This window comes from Lepidothrix coronata, unplaced genomic scaffold (genome assembly GCF_001604755.1).
Source record: "Lepidothrix coronata isolate B3197 unplaced genomic scaffold, Lepidothrix_coronata-1.0 Scaffold53, whole genome shotgun sequence".
Lineage (NCBI taxonomy): Eukaryota > Metazoa > Chordata > Aves > Passeriformes > Pipridae > Lepidothrix > Lepidothrix coronata.
Window position 1 is genome coordinate 599,285 of NW_016690233.1, and position 22,817 is coordinate 622,101.

The following is a 22,817-nucleotide window of genomic DNA, read 5'->3' on the forward strand; positions in this document are numbered from 1 at the left end:
TTTTTTAGCTACTATTATCTGGTGCTAATTTGTGAACTTCCTTTCCTGCCAATTCTGGCCCCTAACACAGCCTTGAAAAGAAATAAATGTCTCAGTGCAAAGAATGTATACAACCATGAGCAAAGCAATCTCTTTGGTACTGGCTATGGTCTCTCCTTGCTTTCTGCTCAGCAGGTTTCTTAAGGATATTTGATTTGCTTGCTGGTCATCCTATGCAGGTGGAAATCACAGTGAGATCTCTATGACAAATGGACCCTTTATGTGTTTTCTGTTCTCGTGTGGGAAGGTAGTGCTGAAATTAATTTAGTTTGAAGGAAAAGGGAAGGATCCTCTGTCAGTATAGCAGGTCATAACCTGAGTGTGAGACAACAGTACCACATCATTGTGAAAATGACAGGAATTGTACTGGAGTACTTAAACAAAAGTGCAATCTTCAAACCACACAGAATAATCCTTCTTCTCTCAACATTTTGGTTCATCTAATAATTAGGGATTAGGTACAGTTCTGGAAGAAGAAATTCAAGGAAGCCGCAGACCTGCTGATAGAGGAGAGAAAAAAAAAAATCCAGACCAACCCCACAAACACCTGATATCCAAAATGATATAAGCAGTAGGACTGAAAGAACTGAGGTTCTTTAGTAAGAAGATAAGACTGAAGAGGGAGATGAAAATAGTCTTTAAGTGTGTAAATAGTAGTGTAGGGAAGAAACGAATAAACTATACTATTATAATAATGAAAAAACAGTAGTCTTACATTTCAGGAGCTGTTAGGAGAGCCAGCTCAACAGTAAGGACAGCTGAGCACTAGACTGTCGTTCTTAAGGGTTCTGTGTGTTTATAAATGCAAGTTTCTAAGCACATGTTGGGGAAACATCCTTCATCCTTCAGGAGCACTTAGTTGTGGAGTGATTCTGCCTTAGGGCTGAAGGCACAGACAACCTGTCTTGTTGTCTTGTTGTGTTTCTTCATGTTCTCTACTTCAGATTCATTTATAGAGAGGATTGTTCTGTGGCAGTCTCTGGAAAAAATAAGCAGTTTTGGCATGCTGGCTCCTAGACAGGAACTGAAAACTGAAAGAAATTGAGATCCCACACCAGGGCAGTAAGTGTTTCACAAGAACGTGCTAGAACAATATTAGCAATAGTAAACAAAAATTACAATGAGCAAATGAAGAGTAAGGCTATAGAAGGATGACATAATTATAGATGAAGGAAATTAGTCCTATTAATAATACAGAAAAAAAATGAAGGAAACTGTAAAGATTGTAATTTCTGTGTTAAAAACATTAGTGGATAAATAGTAAATAAGTAAAATGTCTAATTTTCCAAGGAAAAGTTTTATATGAAAACTGGGGATTACAGGCAGGTAGGAAACTTCCTGAAAATAAGTTCACAACAAGAGGAGCATCACCTTGTCTTGGGAGTCTTCTTTATATCCAATCACTAATCTGAAACTGTCTCCTATCTGACAGATGGGTATACTTAGTCTGTTGTTTGCTGAAAGCTTCTTTCTCAGCTCATGTGTCTAGAGTATCACTTCTGGCATCTCTCACTTGCATTTTTCCTGCTATTCTATTTTCTATTAATCTGAGTCAATTTAGCAAATGAGAAAATGAGGACCACACAGCACATAATTTGATTACTCATTTTCTCTTAAACATTTGCCCATATTACTGAAAACTAATTCTCATTCAGCACTACTGGTTTTAACCTACAAAAGCGTAAAAAGAATCTGAGGTTATAAAACTAGTCCAGATGGGGATAATGCCTCCCTGCAGTCAGCAGGCAAGAGGAGGTATTTTTAGGGAGAGGTTCATGTGGAGGTATCTGTTCCTCTCTATTGTTGTCCTGTTGTCTCTCTCAGCAGCTATAAAGGGACCTCACTGTGATTATTTCAGATGTAGACATCTGGACTATAGATGTCTATGTTCATTCAGAATCTCACCTCTTGTTTCTAAATAGTACAACCCTTTGCTTATTCATACTTTAATAGAATAGAATATAATAGATTCTTTATTGCCCTTTCATATTTCTTTGGCAATAGGTGTGATTTCTGGGTTTGCTGATATACTGTTTCCATGAGATAGTGTGTTCTTCTGCAGCATGCTGTTAGCTGTGGAGCATCTTATCTACATCCCAAGCTGCAGGTGAGGAAGGTTTGACAAAGCCAGGCTGTGTGATTTATAGCTGGTTTATACCTAATTGTAATGGTCAGTTTGACATTAGAGCTGCTCAGGAACATGGCTACTGAGAGCTGATGGGTGGCAACCAGTATCTTGGTAATAGTGTGGAAGGAGTATAAAATGGCCTCATGGCTGGGCTTCGTGAACGAAGATTTGGGAAGGGCTCTACCCATGTTTGTTGCAAGCGCGTTGGTGGCTAAAAAGGCCAATACGAGACAGACACGTCCGGTTGCAAAAGGCACAGCACAAAGACTCCTTAGATGGTATATTCTGCAAGGCACGATTCTTTCTGTGTTGCCTTTTCTCCTCAAGGGTGATCCTGCATGCTTTCTCAAAAGCATCAGCAGCGTTATAGATGGTGTGCCTCCAGACCTCCCGATTTGAGGCCAGAGTAGACCAGTTATGGTGATCAATATGGCCAAGGCTGAGATGTTGTTTCAGGGAGTCCTTGTATCTTTTCTTCGGGGCTCCTCTCTTGTGGCAGCTGGTGGCAAGTTCATCATAAAGTAGGATCTTAGGGAGGTGGTGGTCCTTCATCCTTGAGTCGTGCCCTGCCCAGCACAGCTGTGTTCTCAGCAAAATAAATGGCCTAAAGCACACAGTAATGCACAGTCAGTCAGCCGAAACCATCTTTCTGTACTTACTTACTTCTTTGATGGATGCTGTTTACCTCCACTCCTCTTATGAGTTCCTGGGCACTTATTGCCTTCAACCCTTCCTGCAGCTCACTCAAAATACACCACTGAGATTATCTTCATGAGCATTTATCATGCCTCGTTCCTGTTGATTTCTCTCTTCCGGCTCACAGAACCACAGAGTCAGAGAGTGGCTGAGGCTGAAGAGAGGTCAACAGGTCCAGCCACCTCCTTGAGCAGGGCCACCTAGAGCTGGTTGCCCAGGACCCTGTTGAGATAGCTTTTGAATTTCTCCAAGGTCAGAGACTCCACAACCTCCCTGAACAACCTGTGTCAGTGCTCAGTCACTCTCACTACAAAAAACTTTTCCCTGATGTTCAGAGGGAACCTCCTGTGTTTCAATTTTTATCCATTGCCCCTGGTCCTGTCACTGGGCACCACTGAAAGAGTCTGACTCTGTCCTCACTTCAGGTATTTATAGATATTGAAAAGATCCCATCTGAGTCTTCTTTTCTCCAGGCTGACAGTCTCAGTTGTCTTGGGCTTTCCTCATAGAGGAGGTGTTCCAGTGTCTTAATTATGTTTTTACCCTTCATTGGAGTCTCTCCAGTGTGTCTGTGTTTCTTTTGTACCAGGCAGTGCTTATTTCTAATTCTGTGTTTTGTTGATAAAAATTCAAACTTTTTCTAGATTACTATATTTAATCTTGTGCAGGGTATTCTATAAAACACATAGTAGAAAAGGTGATAGGAGCTGATTTTCTCTGTCCACCACAAAAAATAATATTGCTTACTAGGTTTTAAAAGTGTCCAATCCTTACAATACTAAGGAAATAAAAACCAGAAATTGCCCTAGTACGTGACCTTCTTCTGAACACAGACGAAGAGTACCATGCTGAAATAGTCAGGATTTCCACATGCACAGCTCCTGACAGACCACCAGGAGCAAGGTGGAGGTACATGGGCAATGAATGGAGAGCTGAGCCATGAAGACTTAAAAGGGAGTGAGAAAATTGAAGTAGGTGTGGTCTTGCACATCTTCACAGTCTATTCCATGCTTTCCCAAAGCTCTAAGAAATGGTTGGGCAGTCCAATGTCTCAAATGATCACTGCTTTGGGAAGCAGAAGGTATACATGAATACAAGAAACTGAGAATATGAGAAAGACAACACACAACAGTGCCAAATGAAGCTTGCATTCCTAAGTGTGGTATTTTCAAGGGTAAAAATAAGAAATTAATAAATTTTCAAAAGCTTCTAATGTAATTTTTTTTAATAACATCATAAAATAAGCTAATTGTGTATAGTATATGTTTTTATGTGTTATAGACATAAATTTATTTTCCATGTTCAATATAGATTGTAAATGTGTTGTAGCATCAAAATAGTAATTTTATAAAGTCAATATACTGCTTAGTATTATATTTACCTTATTATTAAAAAATTTAGAGGTATATATAAAAGCTGAAAAGCAGTGGCATAATTTTTATTCTCCTCTGCCTGCAAAAATAATTGTATTAAACTGGATGAATAATGAAGGGATGAAACACTCTGTATCATCATCATTTTTCTATAGTCATGTTTTATTAATCAAATTCATCAGTTTTCCTGTTTTCTTTAAAAATATTCTGACATTTTCAAGGATATTAAAATACAGGAGAGGGAGTGAGAAAGCAGGGCACGTGTCAGTAAGAGATCAGGATCTTACCATTGTAAAGTTTTTTGATTTTGATAGTTTACGTAAGCTGATCTTAGGAAACTTGTTGAGGCATCCAAGCAAAATTGGCATAATTACATGGTAGCAAAAATCAATATCTGCTCTGCTTTGTACTTATTAAATGCTATATCTAAACCATGTACTGTGAAATCAAATCCAAGGCAGCTCACTTTTGGCACCCCAGGTCACCAGGTTGTTTTGTTACAAATGGAAAAAATGATACTTCCCAAGTCCAAGAGTGACAGTTCTTGTCCTAGGCTTGAGTTTTCTTATGGGCCTCTGAAGTATGCATGAGAGTCACTTAGGGCCAAATCCCTGAAAGTGACCTCAATCCACCTCCCCTGTACACTGTGGGCTCACTGTGTTTTGGGATCCTACCTCTGGGGCTGGGAAAAGACAGGAATCTCATGACTTGAACAGAGTCTGAGGGGAGGTGGATCCTGCCAGGCTGCATATCTATGTCACTGTTACCAGAGGTGAAGTGGCCAAGGGTGACTGTTTTGGGCTAGCAAAGGAGAAATTAATGTGGGGATCTTCTTTTGCAGTCTTAACCAGGTCCCAGACTTTTTTTTCCTGACTCCTGCTCCTTTTCATTCACGTGCAGCCAAGGGCAGGTCTAAGTGTCCCTGGCTACCGTGCTGTGACCCTGTCTGAGCAAACACACCTGGTTTGACAAATGTGATTGCACAGTCCTTGTGAGGGAAAACGTCTCCTCTGGATTTTGACACCCCTTTGGAAAAGTAAAATTAAACTTCTGGTTTAAAAAGGAAAGCAGGCTGTGCTTCCATCACATGCTGTGCTCTTTTGGTGCCATCCACCAAAGGCTCATTCAACTTCCCATCATCTCAATTTGCGGATGTTGTACATACCTATACAAAGCACTGACAAGAATAAGGAAGTCAAAGGTGGGAAAAGCATCATCACCTCTTAATGGGGAAGAAACAGAGGGAGCAGAGCAAATGTTGGAAGAGAAAGTTAAAAGAGGGAAATTCTTTTCCTTCTGATAGTTCCAAGTTTGGCACTACTCCTTGTTATAAAATCCTGAGGCTCAAGATACTTTTCTAAAATATATTTTCCTCTTTGCCTATTGAACAGAGAAACAGCTTCTGTCAGATACTGCAAGTCTGACCAAAGGCCCTGGGGAGCATTGGTTAACTCTATGTTAAGAGAGTCTCAACTCCAGTGGTCCAAATTCACCTCTCCTTTTGTTGTGACTTCCGCTAAGATCATGCCCTGAGGTTCAGTATCACCTTTCTGGAAAACCTGCCTTCCATGCCTCCCATGCCTCCCAATGGCATCCTTGAGTGATCCTTGAGAATCACTGTGGGCATCCCAACATGTCTGACTTCGGTTAAGCTTGTTGCAAAGCAAAGAATAATGTTTTTATTGAGCTAAAATGACAACTGAAAAAAAAAGACATGTAAACTATAAATTACTGACACATTTGTTGAGCTCACCAGGAATCCTGTTCAACAGAAGGTGCTGGGAAACACAAGGCTTGAGTTTACTTATCCTTTGTTTCAGATCAGGTCCTTTATGTTTCTTCATGTAGTTTGATCCACCTTTCCAGACATCCAGCAAAAGGTAAAATGATTATGACAGTTACTCTCAGAAGGCAAACATTCCCATGGCCAAATATCTGCATAGCCAGCAGCAGAAATCGATATTAAGCTTCTACCACAATCACAGCAAGGAGCACATAGATATTCGTATGGTCACAGCATCTGCTGCTTGTTGGCTGTTGAACTCCCAGAGGAGCTCCTCATGGGCACTGTGAGCAGGTCAGCAAGTGCTGTGTCACTGCCTGGGTAGTAACTATTGTTCCCATGGTGTTTGTCAATGGACTGGTGGGGAAAAGCAAGCTGCCTTGGCAGGGTATAAATTCCCCTGTCCATATACCAGCTCTCCTTCAGCAGATGCAGAGCACAAGACATGAAGTTCCCTATGCCAGCTACATTCGCCCTGCTCCTCCTCTGCACCCCAGGCACAGGGGAGCGTGAATACACCTCTGTGCTTGCCGTGCCCAATGGAGGCCACTGGGGCAAGTGGGGCAGTTGGCAGTTTTGCCGCTATAGCTATGCCAATGGATTTGCACTGAAGGTAAAATTCTCTCCGTTTCCTACGATCTCCTGTTCCTGCACCCTGGTCTAAAGCTCTCCAGCTCCCAGTACAGTCTTCTCCAGAGTCTAAGGACTTTCTACAGAGTTTTTCTTCTTCTTGAGTATGGTAATATGTACATAAAACTATGAGTCTTCTGGAACATATTGCCACTGTAGGTACACCAGAAAGGAAAAATACAATTTTTTCTTTCTTCTTAGGCCAAGAGTTCTCCCATTAGATACAGCAAAAACAGAGCTACTGCCAGAATTCTTTTGCTGTCAGATAGGATAGAGGTGTGCTGGCAGTTGCATAGTCTGCATGTGGCGGATGTTGCTGAGAGAAGTCACGTCAGTGCTAAAATCTGCTGCTGGATTCAGGGAAAGAGACATCCTCCACCAGTGTCTCTCCTGGAGCTCCGAGACTCTGCCTTACCCATTGGGTCAGAAATAGAAAACACAAAGAGCATGTTACAAGGATTGTATAGGTTTCCAGTAACAGGCATCTTTTCCATGTGCTTCCCAAAACATTTTCTCTTTCTCATTACACAAAGGAGTGGGGACTGTTTATGACAGGCATGTCAAGGACTTTTCCTGGCTCTTCTCCCTCTTACCTTTATCTCTGCCTCTGTGTGACTTCTACTGCAGGTGGAGCCTGCCCAGTTTGGAAGAGATGACACCGCTCTGAATGGCATACGCCTGCATTGTCAAGATGATTCAATAACTGAGTCCTTGGTGGGAGAGTAAGTAACACTGTGTTTTCTCTCCTATTTGTCATGCACCAGCTCACCAAACACCCATGGGTGTTACCATTTACAGGAGTCTCGTCTCTGACTTGCTTTGTATGTACAGTGCTGTAACACAGTGAATTAAAACAGGTGGTTGGGGCTTGTGTTCATTAATTTTTATGACAATTAAACACAGTTACCTCACATTACTGCTTTTTGTTTGCTCTTGAAATTTCTGCAGAGCACTGTAAACACCTGAAATATGGTCCCAGGCATAGAGTATTTCTTTGGAAATCTGCAACGTATGTGGCAAATATGAGAAAAGGGGTTTCTAACCACACATTTTGAAACTGCTTAGGTGGCCCTGCTGCAGGGAACAGTACTGTACCTCTGGACAGCAGAGTGTCTGCCCTCCCTGGTGTCTGGTGTGTACTTGTTACATGTGTCAGGGATGCATCATAAAACATGTGCTCAGGCTGCCCTTGAAGTTTCCACCAGAACTGTAACTGTCCTGGTGTTTTTCTGATGAGATATCGATGATGAAAAAATACACCCTTGGAAGACAAGGAAAAAAAAAGGAGAAAATAAAGGTCCCAAACTGCAGCAGGATGCTGTGCTGGTCATGGCTGTGAGCAAGGAATTGTTAAGCTTCAGAGTAGCATGACAAGGAGAAGGAGCCCTTTTCAGCAGTTTGCAGAGCCCAGACATTCTTCCATTTGCTTTTTGTCAGGTGGGGTACCTGGACCATCTTCCAACTTTGCCCTGGAGGCTACTTGACCTCCTTTTCACTGAGAACAGAGAAATCCCAAGGAGGAGGTGATGACACAGCAGCCAACAACATTCAGTTCAGATGCTCAGATGAAACTGTGCTAGTAGGTGATGGACTGTCGTGGGGAAGCTTTGGCCCATGGAGCACAAGCTGCAAGATATGCGGTCTCCAGACCAAGGTAGAGCCACCACAGGGGCTTAAGGATGACACAGCACTCAACAATGTGAAGTTCTTCTGCTGTAAATGAGCACTTACTCCATGTTCATCACTGCCTACACATTGCATATCCCACAGCAAATGAAGTATCAGTAAAGCTTTGCTCTAGCTTCCTACTGGGACATGTCTGTGATATTTTGACTGCTTGCATCTTGCCATACTGGCCCATGTCTTAGATAATAATGTGTTTTACAGCTACTGCTATATGAGCATGGCTGCTCATAGTTACAAAAGTATATTGTGTTCACAAGAATCATTGCATCATGTACTGCTGGTATGTTGCTGTGAAAATGTCCAATCTCTGACAATTGCTCAGAGCTGACAGATTTTTTAACTTCTTTTTTTTTCTGACTGGCAAATTTTTTTGAGGTTTGCTTTGCCCATTTTTCACTTATTTGAAATAATATTTTCTCTGTTGATATGACAAACAGGGAAGAATTTATATTAGTTTGAGTCTATTTGAGGTTTCTGACCAAAGTGAAAATGACCAGTGAGAGCTAAATGGGTCAAAACACAATTTTGAGTGGGCTTATGAGAAGCATCAGCCGTTTGCTGTCATTGCCCACTCTGAGCTTTAATTGTCTCAAAATTTGTACATTTTTTTACAAGCAATCTGTTAACTCATACCTGAGTTCCTGCCTTCGGAAACACTTTCAGCTAGAAAGTGTGTTTGCGCTGTACATTCATCTAAGTGTGGTACTGTATCATCTAGGTGGGCTGTATCTCCCCAAAGGGAGTGTGCTCTGCTGGCCCACCTAGCTGTTAGAGTAAACCATTTTCATGGGACTTGGGTTTTTTTGTTTGTTGCCTCTGGGCTTCATGTTCTAAATAGAATGGGGAGAATCCAAATAAAAAATAAACTCTATGTCATTAATCCATTTTATTTATACTCCAATTTGCTAGGTAAGCTGGAAATTATTATCTTGTCCTGATGTGCTAGATGTAAAGAATGTACTCTTCATTTGGGGAAAAATCATGCCTGGAGATCATTACTGTACATTGATGTCTGAGCCATGTGGAACAGCACAGAGCTGATGGTGGATGCTCCTTCTGCCAGTTCACATCCTCTCTCTCCTCAGCTCATACAGAGCAGCCATCACCACTCTGTCTCTTCATCCATGTAAATATTTCTTCCCATCGTTTACCTCAAAAAGTACTAAAATAATAACTATATTTTCTTTTACGAGAAATACTATATAACAGGCAAAGCAAGAACAAATTTGATAAATACTTTGGTTAAAAGATAAAAATATCAGAGGTTTGCTTTTGAGTAGATCACTGCTCTCTCTATCCTGTGTACTGTCTCTGGTGGCAATGATCCATAGCTAATTCTTGCTGCAATAAAAGGTTTCTCTGCATCAGGGAAGTGATGAGTAGGAATTTTATTGGCAAAGCCAACAGCAATCATTAGATGTTTGGTACTTGGTAATGTTGTCTAGTGCTGGCCCTTGGAGCATACAGTAATTTCTCATAATGCTTGTGTCATTTTGCCTTCCAGTCCCCATTTTGACCTCCCAGGAATTTTCTTAGTGGTGGGTGATGAGTGGAAAAGCCAACCATATGGAACTCAGGACTGATTGCACCTACTGCAACCAGGTGGAGAATAAAACATTTCTCTTGGCTCTGTCTGTACTGCATAGGGTATTGCTTCCTGTCTTTTGCCTCCTGAGGCACAGCTGGGATAAACTGATGCATCTCTAATGACTTTATCCAAAGTTACTTCAAGTGAAGCACTTACCAAAGCCTCAGTAGCGCAAGAAGATATCTTAGAAAGATTTCTGGATTTGAATGATTTTATTTTAAAAAAATTAATACGAAATTTTCCAGTCAGACCTTCTGCTGCAACTTTCCACAGGTCTGATTTGTTTCATCTCAGGATCTGATTTATTTCTTAACATTTTAAGTTGGTTTTCTATAATTTGACATTTCTAAGTGAGCCTTTAACTGCTTTCTGTCCTCCTCTTGACTGCAGACGTTTTAAGTGTGCAACTACTTTATCAAAGAAAAGCTTGTTTCGAAAAACCAACACAGTCAGCACTTGAAATACAAGGGATTATTAACTTCAAGGGAGCATTTTGTAACTTCCATCTCAATTTAGAAGTTTCTGAAAAAACTCTTATTTGTCATATATCCAACTGTCTGTAAACATAGAAATCCCTCAAATCCCTCAGCTCTAGCATTTAGTTGCAAGAAAAAAAGCCAACAACAAAAAAACCCCAAACCACAAAAAACAAAACCCCAACAAAAAAACCAACAACACCAAAACACCCCGCCCAACAAAATAAAAGAAAAAAGTTGGAATCTTTTTCTAACAAGTTGAACTAAACTAAATTAAATCTAAATTCTGATGCTATCGGAGTTAGCTGGGGTTAACAGTGACCACACAGAAATTTACTTTCCAAAATGACCCTTTTCAAACCTCACACATGGAGATATCTTAATTTGAATCTAGTTGCTTGGCTTCTATTTTCTTATGAAATAGGAATAATTTAATTTTGCAAACTGACATCCAGTATAATTAGTGAGATGATATTTGAGGGCATAGAAAAAAAATAGCTGTACTGATGTAAACAAAACAGGCTTCATTTGATGAAAGTAACAGGAATCATGGTGACATGATTATCTGCATTATCTGCATTATCTTCCAAAACCTGGGGAATCCCTTTGCTCAGGCAGAGGCTGGTACTGCATACACTCCACAGAAGTCTTGGAGGGCCAACTACTGATCACCTTTCTCCAGAATATGTAGGACAAAACTCATCAATTATTTTATACTACAATACTCTATGATCACATCACCAGCAAATGTGGCAACATGACATTTCAAGTGCTTTTTTTTCCTCACTGTGTGAGTAAGTTGTATCTCTTGGAAAGATATGCTGTGTGAATCCAAGTTGTGTGTGGAGCCAGTTATGTGTGGGAAAAGAAGTCTGTTAGTTTCTCAGTTCTCCAGGTGGAGCTAATTCTTGGAATGGTCATTACCACTGAGCTAAAGTGCTTAAAAGAAGGAATTATTTTCTTTTTGAGTGATTTGTTCAAGAAGCAGTGCCTGTTTTCTTATGTGTGTGTATGTGTGTGTATATGTAGACAATTGAAAAAGTTGAACTTTGTATTGCACATTTCTTCTCCAGAGGGTAGGCCAGGCTGGAAGACTCTGAACATCTGGTACTTCTCTGCAAATGAATGACTCAGTTAAATTTTGAGGTTTCACTTGCAGAGAATTATTCACAGCACCAGCAAAACTGAGCTTTTATGCTTCTGTGTAGTACCAGGTGTAACATAGCTTCCTACCAGTGCGTGAATGGACACTCCAAATGAGAACTGTTCCAAGAAACATTTGGAGGACAGAATACCACCTCCTCTTAACGTACTTTCTTCTGTACTAATCGGCAACTTCAAAATCAAATGGGTATGTTTTTGTGATCTGAATATTGATGAAAAATTTCCAGATTGGTCTCCACTGAATAGTCCACTCACAAAACAGGAGTCATACACAGAAAAGGTGGGATGGGACCTGAAAGCAGGTGTCAGCCACTTGCTTCATTCAGAGTGGAGGAATCAGAATTTTTCAACAGAAATAAAGGTATAAAAACATTACCAAAGTGTGCTGTAACTGGAATCTCTGAGTAGCTACATCTTCATCACTTCAAAAAGCCACTGTGTGTCTCTGGCACATCTAGGAGTCGGCAACATGTTGCCAAAGAAACAAACATACAGCTCCTGTGCAATATTAATGGGAGTAGTGCCAAGACCAAGGACCAAGCAAGAATTATCCCTGAATCTACTGTTAATGTGTCAATTTTGGATCTGAAGTATGAGTAGGCTTGGGGAAGGCAAAGAGGAGTTTTCCACCAACCTATGCATATGTGGCACAGCTCCCAGGAAGGCTGGCAGAAGCAGCAAGTCTGGAGCTTTCCAGAGGTGATTTTTTTAAAGCCAATCCTATTGAATAAGCCTGAATCAGACCCAGAACAGACATGCTGTTAGTGGTGCTCCAGTGAACCTAACTTTGAGTCTGCTTCTAGAAAGCTGACCTTAGAAATCTTAGCCTTTATGGCTGCATTGTTCCTGTTGCAAGGAAAATAGATATCCCATCCATCACAGGTGTTTTGAAGCTTTAGTTATTTGTTTTTGTGAGATGTAGAGAAAACATCTGAAGATGCCTTAGCTACATACAATTTTTAATACTATATATGAAGATTTGCACCATGCAGCTCATGCTCAATGTCATAGTTAGCAAGTGTTGCAACCCCATAAAGCCAGCCCTAATTAACTAGTGTGATTGCCAGTGAGGAAACAACTGAAAACATCCATTCTAGAATTTTCTGAGTCTAATTATTTGGAAATCTTGTACAGAATGTGAGCAGCAGAGAACATTAACCTATGGGTCATGAACAGAAAAACAGCAGGGCTTGAGAGAGGTGATTAATGAAGGATTGAATTCTGGCTTCCGTTCTCCCTCACAACACTGAACCTGTGGACATGCCTTTGTCCCGCAGGACTGAATATCTATGGTATTGTGTTTGAATAATAACATTTTGTATGAGAAGTTGTTGCATGGTTTGTACCTGCCTGCTTTGTCTTCTTCTCTGTAGAAAGGGAGCTTACCCAAGGCAATCCAAGCTCCTGCAAATAATGTTGGAAACTGTTGTCCTAGCAGGAATGAGGTAGAAACTACCTCCTAGTCTCAGTGAAAGCTGAGGGAAATGAATGAGCTGTTGAGCAATTCAGAAGCACAATTAGTAGAAAGGTGGCAACACCACATGTATAGAAACCATATTTCTCTTGGAATCCTTCTTAGGGAACTTTGGTTTTGGTGCATGTTTCCTTAGCTTTCCATATCCTACCAGAGGAAAACTTGGAAGACGTCAGTCACCTCATAAACCCTTACAACACAGACTGACCCTGTATATCTTGATGTCTTCTGCAACAGGTCACGTAGCTGGGTGATATTTGACTGCACCAGCAACTGGGCCTCTCCAGCCAGGAGTAACAACTATTCCTTTTTGGTCACTCAAAACCGCTTCAACAGCAGTGGTGGGGTAGTGGTAGTTTGGTGCACTTCTTAATGAACATAAACTGTCAAAATGGACATCAATGGCATCTTTAGTGCCTGTGTAGCAAAGAAAAAAGTGAAGGTACTGCAAGAACACACGCACGAGTTTATTAACTCAGTCTGTGGAAAAGGATGTTTTCAGAGGTACCATGACAGCACGAGAAATCAGGTTACTGCTTGAGTCTTTTCAGGATCAGGTCCTCAACAGATCTGAGATAGTCCCTTTGTGTTGCTGCTGTTCTCTTTTTCAGGGGGAGGATTCTACAGCTGTTTGTGAATGACTTAGAAGTTCATGGACAAAAATGTACATGACTGGCTTCGTTTAAATCCAGAAAGGGCCACTCATACCCTGAAAAACAAAGTATCTCCATGCAATCAAAAATAATTTAACCCATTGCACTTTTTCAACAGTAGGAGCAGATTAAAAAATCAATCCCCCAATCCAATGTTATGCCTAGAATGCCCTTCAATCCCTGCTCCAGCAATTTTTTTTTCATGTCAGTGGAATTTTTATATTGAAGTAACCAGAAGTAATTTAGGAAACAACTTTCCATCTCAGATTTTACCACTTATCAAATAAGACCAGCTTTATTATTTCTGGTTTATTGCCGTAGCATCCTCAACATGGCTAGAATGGCTGTCAAAGGGAAAACCTGAAATAGATTCTAAAAGTTTATTTGAACATCTTTTCTGAGGAGAAAATAAAAAACTAAATTCTGACTCCTTCTAGCTACAGTGTTTGTGCTTCTTTGCAACAAAAAAGTGTGAAGCAGTGTGAAGGGGACAAAGCTCTTTTAATTTTAAAGGAGACTTCCATCTCAGATAAAGTAGTAACTAAGTGAAAAAAATATAACTTCTATTCTAGGTGTTTGCAAGCAAACACTTTGGAACACTTCATTGTGTTCCAAAACATAAAAAAAGTTTCTCCTCTGGGTCACAGTGGAGTCAGTGAAGTTACAAATGTATAAAGTAGGGGATAAGTTAGAAAAACAAAAACTTAGGAATCATTACTGTATAATCTACCTGATGAAAAATTTCCTTTCAAGTCTAGTCAAATGACTGTAACTTTCCATGTGAGATTATAACACCCAGGCTACTCTGCTAAGTAGTTATCCAGCAGAACCTGCTGAGTCTCACTCTTATTAGAGGTGTAAGAAATCCACTGGTGTCCTCCCAGACTTTAAAACCCAGTTGGAAGTTTATCAATGAGTTATCTCAGAGGTGGCTCACCTTGAATGAGATACAGTGTCACACTCTTGCTTGTTAAACAGGCTTTTATATAAGTGTTATGGTTTCCATAGAAACATAACTAAATATTTTCTCCAGCATAATCCCAAAGGCTTTCACAGACCTGGAAAATACACAGTGAATAGTCAAATAATTTTTTTTGTGCTGACAAAAAGAATGCCACAGTTGTCACCCAGCCAAATTACTCACATGGGGTAAAATAAGTTTAAATCGCACATGGCAGAATTGCCCTGCAACATTCAGACATTTTCTGGAATCCCATTTCACTGAAAGTTAAGTTTTAAAAAGTTCTAGTGCAACCTTACAGAACTGTGTGAGTTATAGATGGGAAAGACCTTAATTGTCTTCCCAAAGCATGTCGGCAAAACCCACGGGAATAGAAACAACAATTATGCTGGTGATCTCTTCCCCCAGGCCTGGAGTGTTTCCCGTTGTGCATTTTCTAGTGTTCTTTGTGTCGAGTTTTAAATGTTCCTCTTAATGGCTGGGACTACCAGCATGTCACAGAGATTTTCTAGGCAGAAGAATTTCCCCTAACAGCCCGTTTACAGTGTCCTCTTGGGTAATTTCACCCCATTTCTCTTAGCAGTTTAGGAACCCATTCACTTTTCTAGGTCATGGCTGAAAATACTTCTTGATAGTTTTTTATAACAAAGATGGGGCTGATCTGTACTAATTCTTTAATATTTTATAGGCATTTTAATGCTTTCAGCTAAAAGAAAGGGAGGAAATAAGCTTGATAACTGGGCCCTGACTGTTAGCTCCTACTTGGCTCCTTGGGTGAGTTTTCCCAGCCATCTTTATTTTGTTTTCTCCTTCTCCTTCTTTTTCTGTCTTTATCTTTTTTCCTTTTTTCTATTTTTTTTTTTTAGTGTTATAGACTTGGACAATATAAAAGAGTTTTGGGGCTGTTTGTGGGCTGTATGTTTTGCTCTTTCAGTGCTCAGTTGTGCTGGTTTTATGTCAACTGAACAGACAAAAGAAAACCAAAACTGTTCAAGTTTTTTTATTAACTTTGTACTCTCCAACTAATTTTTAACCTCTGTGATACTTAGAGAGGTCCTCTATAGACTTTTTGCTACCTCTCTGTCTCCCCAGTTAGTTTTACTGTCTCCTGCTTTATGACACTACAAAGTTAAAGAAATTTCCTTTATAATTTTTCCTGACATTGCTAATACAGCACACAGAATCATTTTTTTCTCACCATTAGAGCACAAATCCACTAAACACATTGGAATTAATATTTAGGGTAAGATTTGCTGGATGCTTTAACAAGGCAGTTTGAGTTAACATTGAGATCCTGAGCCATTTACCATGAAGCCTTCCCGTTCTCCTTGTAGTTCTGTATGTTTTTTATTGAGTCACTGCATGTTCAGTAACTAATCTGTCACGAGGCTTCAAATGCAGAGTTCATGACCAGCAGAGTTTCCACAGATGGTCTACAAATATGCAAGGCCAAGAAATGTTGGGCTTGATGCTGCCTGTAGCAAGAAGCATGCAGCAACTTTCCTTGCTCAGGCAATTCCTATCCTATGGGTAAAACCTGGTTTAAAAATAAGGAAAGTCTACAGCATAAAATACTGGAAAAAAAAATAAAATCTAAGTACTGTCTATAAGAATAAGGGATTTTAGAAAACAGATCAGGCTGTGCAGTGTGATGCCTGATATGTAATCCAGTGGTCAAGATGTTGTGTTGGTTCTGAGGGAATATCATCTCTCTGGGTTTATGCTTTCAAACCAAGGAGTGTGCTGAATATGAGCCGGCAGTGTGTCCAGGTGGCCAAGAATCCTGGTCGGTATAAAAAATAGTGTGGCCACCAGGACCAGGGCAGTGATCATCCCCCTGTACTCACCACTGGTGAGACCACACCTCAAGTCCTGCGTTCGGTTCTGGGCTCCTCACTACCAGAAAGACATTGAGGTGCTGGAGTGTGTCCAGAGAAGGGCAATGGAGCTGGGAAGGGTCTGGAGCACAAATCTGAGGAGTAGTATCTGAGGGAGCTGGGGTTGTTTAGCCTGGACAAAATGAGGCTCAAGGGGGGACCTTATCTGTCTCTACAACTACCTGAAATGAGGTTGTAGCCAGGTGGGGATCAGTCTTTTTTCCCAGGCAACTAGGGACAGGACAGGAGGAAATGGTCTCAATCTGCACCAGGGGAGGTTTAGTTGGACATCAGTGAGAATTTTTTCACTGAAAGGGTGGTTAGGCAATGGAAAGGGCTGCTCAGGGAGGTGGTGAAATCAACAGCCCTGAAGGTGTTCAAGAAACAAGTGGACATAGCACTTAGTGCTGTGGTTTAGTTGGTGTGGTGGTGTTTTGTCGAAGGTTGGACTTGATGACCTTGGAGGTCTTTTTCAATTTTAACGACACTATGATTCTAGGAGGATGATGTCTTACAGGTCTGTGTTTAACCTTGCCTACTGTTTACTCTGTTCAGGAATGTGAGCAGAGTAAGCTGAAACAAAATCCAGATGAAACTACAATGAGTCATCTAATCAACACTGTATGAAGTTCTTTTTTTTTTGGAAGTTTAAATATACAATGCTGCTGCAATTCAGTTAAGCAGTTGAAAACAGGCTTAATGTAGGTGCACAGATAGTTCTGTCACTTAAAATTAAACAGAAGCAAGTGCTTTATTAGATTGGTGCTAAATTTGCTTGCTAAAATTATTTATTGTGAATGACAGATATCTGAACAGCAGTGCCCTCCGGTGGAATATACCTGAGTGAATATGTAATCTATAGTCCATCAGTGACAACGTCCTTGTCTTATGATTCTGTTATAGGAATAAATCTGAGATTTATCAATGACCTAACCCTGTTCATTCTCTCTTTAAAGGGCAAAATGCAGTTCTTTCAGCTTGGATTAAGGTGATACATTTCAGTGAGAGAGAGAAAAATCTTCTGAGGAGCTGATTAGCTGCTGGCCGTGAATGACCAGTGGGTGTTGATGGGAAATAATGGCTTGGTTGCAGCTCTCCAGACACGAAGTTCTTACTGTGCATGCAGTCCCTTCTACAAAACAGATGGTCTAGTCCACAGCAAATAGTCAGGTATCAAGAGCTGGACACAAATCTCCCAGACTCCACATAAGCTCCACTTCATGTGGGAGCATGGCACAGTCAGCTTTCATTACATCCCTGTGAGTGAACTCGATGCCTTCCCAGCTGGGCTGAAGCCAGATTGGCTGGTGGAGACCCGAGGAATGGCAGCTGCTCTGGGGACTCTCTGCTTTCATGAGGGAAAATCCCTCCCCAGTTCTCTGACTCTCCTGTATGCTTTCCTCGAGGCAGAAGGGGGGGGGGGGGAAGGGAGTAGGTCTATCCCTTATGTGCTCCTGCATGGGAGAGGAGGAGAGGGGTGAGCTGTCCTCTTTCATCCTGGGAATGACACCCAGCCCATCAGGAGGGCTGAGCTGCAGCTTTGAGTTGCTGCAACAATCATCAGGGAAGTTACCTGGGCTTGAGAGGGGACACAAATATTGTCTTGAAGCTAAAACAGATTGAGAAGCATCTGTGAGCTTGAAAGCCAGGGGACTAGTTTAGGCTCTGCCTGTAGACAAAGGAAACACTGTCTAGACTAGTGGGACTGAACCATCGCATGGAGACAACAGTGTCTCAATGAAGGAGAGGGAAACCTAGACACCTGGTTTTGACTGGACATCATCTGCAGTTGGAGTAGATGATCATTGTAGGTCACTTCAAATTGAACTATTCTAGTCTAGTCTAGTCTAGTCTAATTTAATCTATTCAGTTGCATGTGGCTACAGTTAGGTGAAATTAATCCTGCAGCACTCTAGCTGAGCTTGAGTCTGCTTTAGCCTAACTAGCTGTTGACACATCAAAATATTCAAGCAGTTAATACACCTGCTTGACATTGGCTGGGGAGCCAAGTGTTTGCCCAGCTTTGGAGGTGGACTGAGGGGAAGTGCATCTGAGACAGTGTGAGCTTCCGAAGTGATGTTTATCACTTCCAATAAGCTTTCTGCATCTGTGGCTTTGCTCCTGTGAACTTTCCTAAAAAGAAGCTAACCTGGATACATCTCTTTGAACTGCAGATATCATAAGGAACCTGCAGGTAGCGCTGTTATGTATGTTGTATGTATTCCCACTGTGAGAAACCATCCTGACCTCAAATAGCCTAGAGTCAATAGAGAAAAAACATGAACAGGCAATGCGGGGTAGTGAGACAATGTCTTTGATGGTGTCCAACAAATCAGTGGAAGAAATGATGGCATAAAAGCTGAAGGAAAAACAGGAGTGAACAGGCTATTATAGTTTAACTTCTTCCCAAGGAGAGCCTGGGGTATTTTTGCATAGGTATTTGTAATATTCAGTCTGCATTATAATTGTCCTTTGAAGGACTAAGCTTCATGAGATGAATAAAGAACAGTAATACAATGACATAATTTATTTTCAGAGTATATTTCATATAACAACATGACAAGTGTCTTGTTCCCATTAGCCTTGGAGGATGTGTCCTTGATTTCAACACTGCATTGATGCTGTGGGAGCATCATCAAACTGGTAGTGATATGGAGTGCCAGACTATCTGCTGTACTGAGAGGGATGCACCAGTTTAGAATGGTGCTGCCTGCCAGCATTGCCTCTGAATGCAGGTAAATGCAGGCCACAATCATGGATTTTAATGGCTCTGTGAGATGTCTGATGAAAAGCGTTTCTCTGAGACATGTTCTTATGAACATTTCTCCCAATTTCTGTTAGAGAGCATTAACTAAGAGGATTCACTGTCATATATGATATATATCCAAATTAAATAAGGAACAAAGAGCTCAGCAGAAAGGAAGTGCTTCTCTAGTGTCACTGCAAGTACATGCCACCTCCTAGAATGTGAGATAAAGGAAAGAACATTGTAAAGTTCCATAAACAGTAGTTAAATCCTTGCTAAAGACCAGAGACATGCAAATGCCACTGTATCCCTTCCAAATTTTAGAGTTACCTCCTAAGAAAAAGCTATTAATCAGAGTAAGCTGCAAGTTGGTTTTTATCCTTTGGCTGATCCAAAAGGCCAAAGCTGGATGACAATTTCATCTGAAGGCGAGGGGATGCCACCAGCTTTCCCAAGACATAGGACTGCAGACACTGCAGATCTGGTGACGAGTGCTGGTCAGAATTTTCAGATGTGAAAAGAGTGGAACAACAAGGGAAAATCTTGATCCACCTTAGAAAGGAAGATCACTGTCCCTACAACTGATATCAAAACAGACCCATCACTGCCAGTGGTACTTTTCAGCTCCCTTAAAATCTCTAGGCCCTGGGGGACACCTAACATGTCAAGAATTTCCAGAGCACTAAGAATGTATATTTTCCTTCTTTGTAGCAGTGACAACCACGAATAAGTACAATTTCTGCTTAGATTAAAGGACAAAGGCCCCTAGGAGTCCAACATCTTGGGAAAGAGATGTTCAGAGCTACATATCAGCAGCCTAGATGACTATTTACCATGATGTTGCAGCTTGAAGTGAGTGTTGCTTTTATGACCAACTTTTGATTCGGCACCATGTGCCTGTCTGATGAATGCCTGTGAGCCAAGAGCAAGCTTTGGGTTAGGGCTTGGTTTGGGAGTGCTTTAAAACCTGGATACTTTTTCTGGACACCTATTAAGGAGACTCCTAGAGCTATTTTATCAATAACCATGAGGGTACAAAGTACTGTGTCATCAGAGTTTTCCTACAGCATTTTTCTCCCGTAGACCCTGAGAACCATCTCCAGGTGATCTTCAAAAGAAGTACTGCTTAGTGTGTCCTAAGTCCTTTTAAGCACTCACAGGAAAGGAATTATTTACTCATCACTGGAGTTGAGATATGCCATCCATGTGCTCACTCACCCTGCAACCTCTTTACTCTCCCTCCAAGCCCTGGGTCATCCAGATGACTGCTGTGTGCCAACTGAGGCAACAGCCCAGCCATTAGTCACTCTGTGGAGCACTGGGGCTGTAAGATACATCTGTACTCACCCAGGTACAGCAAAGGCAAAACGTTTCCAAGTTTTCTGCAGGCTGTTGCTGGGAAGAAGAAACCTCCTGAAAATTGGCCTTACCTGCAGGAGGATCTCTCTGATGCGTTGGCTCTGCCAGGTTGTTGTCTTCACCCCCATGCAGTGGAATTTTGAGGACAGGTGCATTGGATCCCTGATGGCAACAGCTGTCTCCTTGCACACTGATTCCTTTGTCATCAGTGACATACTGATCTGTACGCACAGCTTTGGGAGACCATACCGAGAATCTCTAAGTGGTTCAGAGGATTCAGAGGATTAGAAGCAGATGTGAGCTAGGCTATTCTGCTTTCCTTTTAGTCACTGAAGGTACTTTTGGGGAGGGGCATGTTGCATCCTATCTTGGGCTTTATAAAGGATGTAGAAGCGCTGCTGAAGACACAGAAAAGACAAAGAAAAAGGATGTAGTATGTAGAGGAAATGCTGAAATGTGGGAGCTTCAAAGGTTTTGGAATGTTCAGACTGCTGGAAATAAAAATGAAACATTGTTTGATTGTGACCTGGAAAACCTTGACAAGAAGAAAATACCAGTTAGTGAATGGCTCATTAAGCTCAGGTCAGAGAAAGGTATAGTGAGTTCCAGTGGTTGGACACTGGAGATGGAAAATTTGAGTAAGAAAAAATAAGGTGTTGATATGAACTTGACATGAGTAGCTACTAGAGCAGGCAGTCAGGGAAGGAGCAGGGTCTCCACTTCCTGAGGACTGCCAGCATCAGCAGGATACTTCTCTGGAAGACTCTCATCAAACACATTGCTAGGCTCGAGGAGGAGAACAAGAATATCACGTAGTAGCTGTAACATCTGTGGTGAGGTGAGGAAAACTGCTGTTCCCTAAAGGGCTTAAACTCTATGGATCAGTGAGTGAAAGGAGTAGAATCTCATTTCATCTTGCTGCAGTTATCAATTGTTTTGTTGAAAGTCCCCAATTTAGACATATGGGTCAAGCAGAGGGACATATAAAAAGGCTTGTGGGGTATACTGTCTGTCACTGCACTGAGCTGGACTCCTATGGGAATTACAGAAATGCAAAATATAGTTATTAAATTAAATTAGTACCACTAAGGTGTCAATAGACTCATCTGGTTTTCCAGAAGGAAGACTTGCTGCTAGAGCTGCCATTTTCCAGTAAAAATAACTATTATGTACCATGTATGCTTTTTACAGTCACCCATCAAATACCAGCTTATACCAAGAAATGGTTTGAATGGGAGATACAGAAAATAGGACAGCCTAATCAGAGGCAGGCTGAAATCAAGGTCACCATACCATATTCCATGCTGAGATACAAACCAGCTATTCTCTGGGACAAGAATGCAAAAGTTTTTCAGCATGCAAATTATGCCGCAAACATTTGTATCGTGTTTTTGTGGTGCTTCCCCTACCCCCGCCTGCTGTCCCCGACCCAGAGGCTCTCTGTGCTGATCTCTGTGTCAGGTAAAGGCAAGTCACTTCCCTTGCTTGTGCCTTACAAGGAAGGTCATCAGAGATTTACTGGAATGACATGAGAGCATTTGAGACCTTTTATGTGCGTTCTCAGCTTCACCCCAGCATTAACCTGTATCCTAGTAGAATAAACTAGTTTCAGCTTTATGCCATTGGTTCCCCTGCAATACCAAATCCAGGAATAAAGGTTGAATTGACTTCCCAAAAAACCAAGTCAGACATTCAGACATTCATTTGGTGCTCGCCTTAATTTTCACACTGACAAGATATATGCAATAGTTTTAGAATAAAAAGTAAATAGCAAAATTTACAAATGAACAAACCCATTTGAAATGGTCTGACTTTCTCTGGAGAAAAGCTTTTTTTGTTTATTTTTTTAAAGAAAATCAGACAAGGATTTTGGGTGACCAACAAGTTCAGAAAACAAACTGCTGGTGTTATGCTGAACTGGTCTATTAGTATGGATACCAAGGGGCACTCTGCTCATCATTTACACTGAGAAGAAACGATTTCACATGCTAATGCCCTCTCTCAATCAGTGTCCTACAAATGGAATATAACAGCATCTTGCAGTTTTGCCTGGATGCTTGCAATTGTACAAGAAATTCACACTAAATTCTCACCTTTGTGACCTGAGAAGAAGGCAGGTTTTTAAAAAAGACCCCAAACTACCTCTGAGCATAGCAACCCCTGGAAGATGTCTTATCTTGGTGT

The 22,817-nt window shown here is 41.1% G+C and overlaps 2 protein-coding genes across 3 annotated transcripts in view; one reads left to right on the forward strand and one right to left on the reverse strand.

Annotated features, from left to right (window-relative positions):
• The window catches only part of LOC108497885 (vitelline membrane outer layer protein 1-like), a 42,522-nt gene extending 21,682 nt beyond the window's left edge, over positions 1-20,840 (reverse strand). Inside the window, exons 1-3 of one of the 2 annotated variants that reach the window (XR_001874992.1) lie at positions 20,705-20,810; positions 14,628-14,748; positions 13,608-13,746 (exon numbers count right to left, since the gene is read on the reverse strand). Coding sequence is in view for 1 of the 2 variants with exons in the window: in XM_017815969.1 (XP_017671458.1) it covers positions 20,705-20,839 (135 nt within the window). In the remaining variant the exon portion in view is untranslated. Of the gene's footprint in view, positions 1-13,607; positions 13,747-14,627; positions 14,749-20,704 lie in introns of those variants that run through there. The other variant, XM_017815969.1, reaches the window with a different exon arrangement.
• VMO1 (vitelline membrane outer layer 1 homolog) lies at positions 6,465-8,372 on the forward strand. Its single transcript, XM_017815947.1, has 3 exons — positions 6,465-6,632; positions 7,277-7,371; positions 8,087-8,372. The coding sequence occupies exons 1-3, from the start codon at positions 6,465-6,467 to the stop codon at positions 8,370-8,372; spliced, it is 549 nt and encodes a 182-aa protein (XP_017671436.1).
• Positions 20,841-22,817: the final 1,977 nt, after the last annotated feature.